The following is an 8,856-nucleotide window of genomic DNA, read 5'->3' on the forward strand; positions in this document are numbered from 1 at the left end:
TATATATATATATATATATATATATATATATATATATATATATATATATATATATATATATATACAGCCATTTAGTATTGCAATACAGATCACGTCAAGAAGCGCCAACGGCGCCTGGGATGCCGATGTGAAATTTCAGTTATGGACAGCATACAAGAATATCTTGCATGCGGTTCCGCTCTTTTGGTTATCCCTCATGTTGTTTAGCCTCCGGCGTGCTCCAGTTATTAACTGTCTTCAGATATTTCTCTGAATTGTTCGTGTGTATGTCCAGCATAACTCCCTGCTAGGCGATGCGTGAGAGGCCAACTGCATGCAAACAGCTCACCTGACTAGAGGTTTGGTGTGCTTCGGAATATAATCAGTGTTCACGGCGAAATGAAATGCTGACATAAGCACTGCAAGTTGAAAAAAACACTGCGGCCACCCGATGGAGAGGAGCAAACGCAGGGTATAAAGTGTAAACTCTGACGTCCCCGCATATCTTTGCTGCTTTTTGCCCCTGTGGTGCTTCGGGTCTGTTGTTTGAAGCAGCAGTTAAATTTTGGCTGTTCATGCAGAAGGGAACGCTTCACAGCCAGAAGCCAATAACGGCGGCTTGATTTGCAACGTGCTGTGTACAATAGCTGAAGAGGAAACGGGGCAACGCGCTGAGAATCTCAGGGCAAGTTGGGCCCTAGGCAGAGACGGCTGTCAGGATAGCAACCAAGCCGGCAATTATAATGGTAGAGGCCGTTGCTGCAGGGCCATTTCCAACCGAATTCTTCAGGTCGTCTTCTGTCATATCTTTTAATTCAGTGGTTCGTTCTATAAGTCCGTTGAAATACTCCTCACTGAAAAAAAGGAAACAGACAGGAACGCGTAATCAGGGAGGCCATCCCCAGCCTCGCCATCTATTACCTGTAAATCCCTCCTTAAGTCCCCTAACTGCAGGCATCTTCCGGAACCCAGAACTTACTCAAAGGGGGCTGAGTTCTTCACCGCTGCAGGTTTGAGTTGGCAGAAAAGTACGGCATCTTTTGTTGAAGTTCCTTCCGGTGTTTCTGAAGCTCCGGTTCCATCTTGAAGCGATACCGGAACTTCTGGCTCCTCTGGAGTTACTACTTCGGTACACCTTCCAATGACGCACCCGATTGTAGTGCTGTTAGACCCGAGGAGATATGCCAGGCTGGCTGCTGCATCTTTCTCCCAGATCTTTGTCCACTCTTCTTTGGTCTTGGGGTATGTTTTGCTTTTGAAAGAATGTCAGCAAAGCACAGCACAAGTACATAGTGAGAAATGGGCTGCAGAAAAGGCGACGCAGTTGCTTATCTATACGTTCGGCACCACAGGTGATGCGTTTTGCTATACAAGGAATAGGTATGAGACTTGTTTATAGTGATGGTGAATATGGCATTTACTTACTTGAATTCCTTCAATCCCACGTCAAGGGCGTCCTGCAGTATCTGACGGTAGTCTGGGCTGGCCTTGGACGCGGGTTCGTACTCGAAAGAGTGATGGAAGTTATTCTTCTATACGCCAAAACGGTACGGAAAAAGACAAAACAACTTGCTTAGACACCTGTTTCAGCCAGCTGCAGGGCTGCTGTCTCCGGCGCTACAGTGGGGTTTAGAGCTGCTGTTGTCACGGCACGAGTCGCCTGTAGCAACAGCTCAAATTCACTCTTCAGCTAGTTGTGGTCACGTAATTGCTTTGCTTACCAGTTCGGTGGTTATCAATGCAGCGCAGTTCTCCGCAGCTTGCTGTGCTTCGGGTGCTACTTTTGCCGTCAGGTCAGTGACTAGGCTTTCGTCCTTTGTGACCTCACTGATGTGAACTGGGAGCTTTCCATTACGGGCCAAGTTGGTGGACAAGTAGGCGTCTGCGGCGGAGAAACAGGAACAAAGAAACAAGGCAATGAAGCGACTACGGGTCCGCCGCAGCTGAGTTGTTGATAGCTTGGCATAAGACACGAAGGAAGAAAACATGACGGGTTAAATGAAGGGGAGAATATGCCCACCTTCATCTACATCCACTACTGTAAATTTATATTTAGTGCTCTGCTGCGCCTCTGACTCGAGCGCACTGAGTGCGACGAGGCACACTGTTGCTGCCGTCTTGTAGAAAGAAGCCATGGCGGTAAAAGAGGAGAAAGGGTTTCAAAATATTTTTTCTTTCGAAAAGGAAGAGAAAGAAATATGCACAAATTAAGTTCAGGAGATAAGGCGAAGAAGTCTGAGTTCCTCAGTTGGTCCGGTCCTCAAGTCTAGTGCACCGCTGATGGACCAGTACGGAACAATAGTGCCGAAAATGCGAGCAACGCTCGAAGCTAAATATAATTAATATTAAAAGAAGGTAATACGAGAAATATTTCTATGTAGAAGGGTTGTGTGCCTCTTTTTTATCGCTGTTTATGTGCGCTCGTGCCGTCCCCGTCGGAAACCGCTTGTAGTGCACACGCGCTGCAATGGAGCTGGACTGGAAACTGCAGAGACCTTGTTGGATGAAAGAGAACAAATACAATACTAACCGAGATAAATGGAAATACAGTAGGTAAGATGACCAAGTCAAGAATGCTGGGCGGTCCACCAGCCAGGTTAGGGCTGGCTCTGAGACTGATGCAGCGGTTGAGACTTTGGCTGACTGCAGGACTTGTTATTCCTGCATTTCCTCTTTAATATTACTCGACTGGAATATGTTTTAAAGGCAATTATTTGAGCATTTGAGCCCGTATAGTATAGATAGACTGTCTTTAGAACATAGAGTTTGAACCAAGCAGGGTTGCCATACGGTACGGTACATGCTTAGTAACCGCCCGCTGCTCACTACATTTGGGGGCTGTTCCGGGAATTGTATAGCCATACATCTCTTGAATTTGATGTTGGATTCGCGTTTACAGTCATTATTGAGCACATTTGCCCTAATAGCTGCACGGTCAGAGATGCGTACACCCGTGTATCTACGAAACGGATAGCTCATAGGCGCGAAACTATGACAGGACATCGACGAGAAGAGAACCGCAGGACACGAGTCGGATAGTGACACCGGTCCAGACGACAAGGGAACAATTAGCCTACCCACTGATGGAAGTCCTCCACAGAAAACAGGAAGATATTGCCCGGTCAAGACGGTGAGATATTCTGCCCAATCTACAACCTCTGATAACTGCACCGGATCTAATGCAGGGATTTATGATTCACAGGCTGACAGTAATCCACGTAAACACTGGTTCCCGAAAATGGGGACACTATGAGAGCATTATTGCAATCAGTGGAATTAGAACACGAGGAAGCAGATATAGCTCGTAAAGAATGGGCGCATGAAGTACGCAGATACGTGGTAGGGGAGGCAATATATTATTGATACCATTTAAGGGCCTCTGGAGTAGATTTAGGTAAGTGGGAGGAGGTTAGACAAGAAATGCTCACAAGATTATGTGGGATAATGAAAGAGTTGAGGATCCGACTAGCAAGCATATGGTGGAAGGGTAATCCGGTACAGTATGCTGCCGCCTTTCCGATGGAATTGAGTCAGGGTGAACCCCTAACACCGAGAGACTCGTTAAGAGTATTTTACCGTTGTATGTTAGAGCTAATCGAGCTTCATCAGGTAAACTGCCTTTAACTACAGACAACGGTAAAAGAATCTCTGAATCCTGGAAAAAGGCAGCTCATGAGTTGAAGAAAGTTGTAGGAACTAGAGAGGGAACACTAGAGGCGGCGAAGCAATGCAGGGAAATGATACAACATATGCGGCAGCGAAGGGGAACACTCCGCGATGAGAACAAAGAAGACCGGAAAAGGGCAACTGCACGACGTGACCCTCGAGGTAGCACTCGCTTCCAATGCATGCAGTGGTGTCAGAAGAGGGCTATGGACAAGAAGTGCACTAGAGGAAACTACCAAAGGGGGCTTCCTGTGTAGCGTGGGGTATAGAGCAGTCCTGGAAGTAGACGTAGCAAGGCGTCAATGTGAAGCGCTCCTAGATACAGGAGCCATGAACTGTTTTATTGGTCCTCAGACAGTAGATCGTTTAGAGCTCAAGGTGCAGAGATTGGCAGAGGCGTGTACGTTCATGATAGCCAACGGAGAACACCTGCTCTTCGATCGTGCCGTAAAGCGGTCAACGATGTGGTGCGCCACTGGAGATACTAGAAGTGCTGCGTACCTATACGGAGGCTTTCCCTGACACCCGGCCATCTGGCCTGCCACCGTAGCGGCCTCACGACCATCATATGCTAGTGGTTCCGGCGAAACTGCCTACAAAATCTGCCATATACCACAAGCCACCAGGTCAGCTTAAATACCACAAACAGGATATTGCTAACCTGTCGGCTCATGGATGGATAAGGCCTACGTATCCAGCTATGCTAAAATACTGACTACATGGCTAGGGCATACAGAAGGTTACCTGAGAACTGTTCGTTCAAGTATTTTTGCGGAGCGCCGAAGACGCTTGGGCAAGTGTAAGCAACGAACACCACGAACCACAGCAAGGCGCCACGCCATGCGCCAGGCCACCTTGCTGTCGGGGGTGGGGTTCGCTTCTTGCAGGTGCATCGGGGACCCACGCAGCGCTACCAAGTGACTCAATCATTCCCCATCTTATTCGAGGAGAGTGGCGAGGCGCAATAAAGCGAAAATACTCAAGATAAGACCTCCCCAAAAGGCGGTGACGTTCCCTTTAAGCCCCCACGAATCCTAGATACAGCGCTGCAAAGTGGGATCAGGCAGCATGACATGAGTTGCAACTCACCTTACTGCAGCCAGTGCTGAAATTTACGTCAACGTGCGACGGCACCCAAGCTTCCGTTCGAGTTCGTAGCAACACTGTACACAGTCGATGAACACACAGGCGGCCGTAAATATGTAGCGTGCACGCAAGTAGAGGTACATGTACAAGTACCAGCATCGACCCGGCCATGTAGACACGTTATCATTTTTCTCTGGAAGCGTTTGTCTTCATCTGTGTGGAGAAATATGGGCATATATATATATATATATATATATATATAACCATTTAGATTTGCAAGAGGGAGAAAGGAAGCAACAAATGCAACCTTTTGTGAGAAGGGGAGCCCGCATTCAGTTCGTGTAAAGAATTGCAAACGACGCGCGGGCTTCCGAGGTGAAATTTAAGTTTTTCACTGCATAAGAGAATATGTTGCATGCGGTCCCGCCATATTGTTTTCTCCGTATGGCGCATAGCCTCTGATTTGCTCCACTTACTAACTATCTTCAGATATTTATTTGAACTGTTCATTTGAATCACGAGCATAACGCGCTGCTACGCGATGCGAGAGAGGCGAAATACCTGCAAAAAGTTCGCCTGCCTAAATGAGAGCTATGTTTGGGAATATATTTAGCGTTCACGGCAAAACGAAAGGCTGGCATAAGCGCTGCAAGTTGAAGAAAACACAACGACCACTGTGTGAGGTGAATTAGACGCAGGGTGTACAGTGCAAACCCTGACGTTCCCCTATATCTTTGCTGCTTTTTGCCTCTATGTTGCTTCAGGTCTGTTGTCTGAGGCAGCAGCTAAAGTTCGGCTATTCATGCAGCAAGGGGAGCTTTACTGCCAGAGGCCAATAACGGCGGTTTGGTTGGCAAAGTGCTGTGTACAGTAGCTGAAGAGGAAACGGGGTAGCCTCCTGAGCAGCTAAGGGCAAGTTGAACTCTAGACAGAGACGGCTGTCAGCATAGCAACCAAACCGGCAATTACAATCGTAGAGGCCGTTGCTAGAGAACCATTTCCAACCGAATTCTTCAGGTCGTCTTCTGTCATATCTTTTAATTCAGTGGTTCGTTCTATAAGTCCGTTGAAATACTCCTCACTGAAGAAAAACGCAAACGAAGAGCAACGCAATATCAGGGAGAGCATCCCCAGCCTTGCCATCTATTATCTGTAAATCTCTCTTAAAATCTCCTCACTGAAGGCCTCTGCCGACGCCCAAAACTTACTCAAATGGGGCCGAGTCCTTCACCGCTGCAGGTGTGAGTTGGCAGAAAAGTACAGCATCATTTTGTAAAGTTTCTTGAGCGTTTTCTGAAGTTTCACTTCTCGCTTGAAGTGACCTCCCTCCGTCTGAAGTTACTACTTGGGTGCACCTTCCAATGACGCACCCGATTGTAGTGCTGTTAGACCCGAGAAGATATGCCAGATTGGCTCCCTCATCTTTCTCCCAGATCTTTGTCCACTCTTCTTTGGTCTTGGGGTATGTTTTGCTTTTGAAAAAGGGTCAGCAAAAAACACAGCACACGTGCATAGTAAGAAATTGGTTGCAGAGAAGGCGACGCAGTTGCTTACCCGTGCTTTTGACATCAACGGCGCCCCATTTTGCTATACAAGGAATAGATATGAGATTTGTCTGTAGTGATGGTGAGTATGGCATTTACTCACTTGAAGACTTTCAATCCCGCTTCAAGAGCTTTCTGCAGTAATTGGCGGTAGTCTGGACTGGCCTCGGACGCGGCATCGTAGTCGAAAGAGTAATGGAAGTGCTCCTTCTATATTGCCAAATGATGCAGCAAAAGACAAGACAGCTTGATTACCTTCGTTCTGCCTCAGTTGAATTGCTGCCCAGTTTGTTTCCGGATATACAATGGGTTTAGAGCTGCTGTTTCCATAGCACGAGTACCGGTAGCAACAGCTCAAATTCTCTTGCTGTGGCGCCACTCTGCTCACCAATTTGGCAGTTATCAATGAGGTGCAATTATCCACAGTGGTCGCTCCTTCGCCGGCTACTTCTTCCTTCAAGGTAGTGATAAGGGTGTCTTCCTTTGTAACTTCACTGATGTGAACTGGGAGCTTTCCATTGCGGGCCAAGTTGGCAGACAAGTAGGCATCTGTAACACAGAGATTTAAACAAATGCAGAGGGCGGCGAAAAGATAACCAATATGTAATCAATGAGCCTGCAGCCGCTAGATGTCTGCCGCAACTGTGTAGTTGCCGGCGGGCCAGTAAGCAATATGGGCAGAAGCGCAAGACAAATGAGAATGAAGATGCGAAGTACGTTTACCTTCGTCTACATCCACAACTTTAAATTTGTATTTTGTAGTTGTGCTCGCCTCGGCTTGGAGCCCACACAGTGCAAGGCAAACTGCTGCTGCCGTCTTGTAAATGGAAGACATTGCTACAGATGGCGAGATAGAAGTATACAGAAAGTGGGTTCTGGTTTTAAAATGAAATATACAAAAAATATCCAGATGAAATTGTCATGACAGGCAAAGAAGTGGATGCTTTCGTCGACTGGTTCCTGAGTCTCAGGAACTCAGGAACGGCGGCTCTGCCGGTCACCGGTCACTCAGCAGGCGCCGGTAGCATGGCTACTTGTCCCCATCAACTACAAGTTGCTCAAACACGACCAAAAGAGCAACCACGGTTGAAATTAAAGATAAAAATGTAAAACTAAGGTTGGGAAAGAAATAAATATGCACGAATTAAGGCATCCAGAAAGGGTAAAGAAATCGGAGTTCCACGGCTGGTCCTCGAGCCCCGTGCAGTGCGGATGGAGCAGTACGGAACAATAGTGCCGCAAATGCGAGCAAACCTTGAAACTTAATATAATTAATCTTAAACGAAGGTGATATAAGATATGTTTTCATGTAGAAGGGTTGTGTGCCTTGTTTTTCTCGCTGTTAATGAAGGGCCGTGTCGTCCCCGTCGGAGACCGCTTTGTAGTGCACAGGCACTACACTACAATGATGCTCCTGTGGAAACTGCAGAGACCTTGTTTGATGGAAGAGAACAAATACAATGCTAATCGAGATAAATGCTAATACTATATATTGAAATATAGGATAACGAAGCCAGGAATGCTTGGCGGCCACAACAGGTTAGGGATATGTGTGAGAGTCGCGCTGCGGTTGTGACACTGACGGACTGTAGAGTCACGAGGGAGAATTGTTCTTCCTGGAATTCCCTTTTAAGATTGCGTAACATCGAGTTGAGCCTCCTTTTGTTCGCAGATTTTTCACAAGGCGTAACAACAAGCCACCAACTCTCCTTCAGCATCTTGGGCGTCATAGGAGGTATCTCCTGGGACGTGTTGATGCCCTTCCGTATTCTCCCGTGTCTGTCCGTTGTGTTTTTCCATATTGTAGAGTTGTTTATGCATGTACTAGGCAAGCAGAGAAACACAGTCGGCCGGGACGGACGGAGCAATGCTAAAATCCCGCCTACATGGATACGGAAAACATAAGGTTGCCTCAATCCTTTCAGTTCAAGCATTTTTGCGGAGCGCCGAGGACGCTTGGGCAAGCGCGAGTAATGAATACCATGCACCAGAGCAAGGCACCACGCCATGCACCAGGTCAACGTGCTGTCGGGGGTGGGGGTTATTGCTTGCAGCTCCACCGGGGAATCATGCAACGCTACCCAGTGACGCGCTAATTCCCCACCTTATTCGAGGAGAGTTGCGAGCCGCGATATAGCAAAAATACTCAAGATAAGACCTCCACAAAAGCTGCAGACATTTCTTTTAGCCCCCATGAGTCCAATACACAGCGCTGGAAAGTGAGATCAGGCAGCGTGAGATGAGTTGCGACGCACCCTTCTGCAGCAAGTGCTGCAATGCAGCTCCACGTGCAAAGACATCCCAGCTCCCTTTCCAGCATGCAGCAACAATGTACACAGTTGTTGAACACACACGCGGCCCTAAGTATGCAGAGTGAACGCAAGTAGAGGTACATGCACCAGTATTAGTATCGGCGAGACCTTGTGACACTTTATCTTCTTTCTCTTCAAACGTTTGTCTTCATCTGTGTGGACAAATGTGGGTGTGCGTTTGGTGCTGCTGACGCTTCTCCATATATATATGTATATATATATATATATATATATATATATATATATATATATATATATATATATATATA

General features: G+C 47.1%; 2 protein-coding genes across 2 annotated transcripts; both read right to left on the minus strand.

Moving 5' to 3' along the window:
* Nucleotides 1-676: 676 nt before the first annotated feature.
* On the minus strand, nucleotides 677-2,114 carry EMH_0098790 (uncharacterized protein; the record flags this gene model as incomplete). Its single annotated transcript, XM_013495271.1, has 5 exons — nucleotides 677-833; nucleotides 959-1,114; nucleotides 1,405-1,511; nucleotides 1,701-1,861; nucleotides 2,000-2,114. The coding sequence occupies 5 exons, from the start codon at nucleotides 2,112-2,114 to the stop codon at nucleotides 677-679; spliced, it is 696 nt and encodes a 231-aa protein (XP_013350725.1).
* A 3,541-nt stretch (nucleotides 2,115-5,655) lies between these two features.
* On the minus strand, nucleotides 5,656-7,110 carry EMH_0098900 (uncharacterized protein; the record flags this gene model as incomplete). Its single annotated transcript, XM_013495272.1, has 4 exons — nucleotides 5,656-5,812; nucleotides 6,379-6,485; nucleotides 6,664-6,824; nucleotides 6,999-7,110. The coding sequence occupies 4 exons, from the start codon at nucleotides 7,108-7,110 to the stop codon at nucleotides 5,656-5,658; spliced, it is 537 nt and encodes a 178-aa protein (XP_013350726.1).
* Between the last annotated feature and the right edge of the window lie 1,746 nt (nucleotides 7,111-8,856).

This window comes from Eimeria mitis, genomic scaffold (assembly GCF_000499745.2).
Source record: "Eimeria mitis Houghton genomic scaffold, Emh_scaff150, whole genome shotgun sequence".
Taxonomy (NCBI): Eukaryota; Apicomplexa; class Conoidasida; order Eucoccidiorida; family Eimeriidae; genus Eimeria; species Eimeria mitis.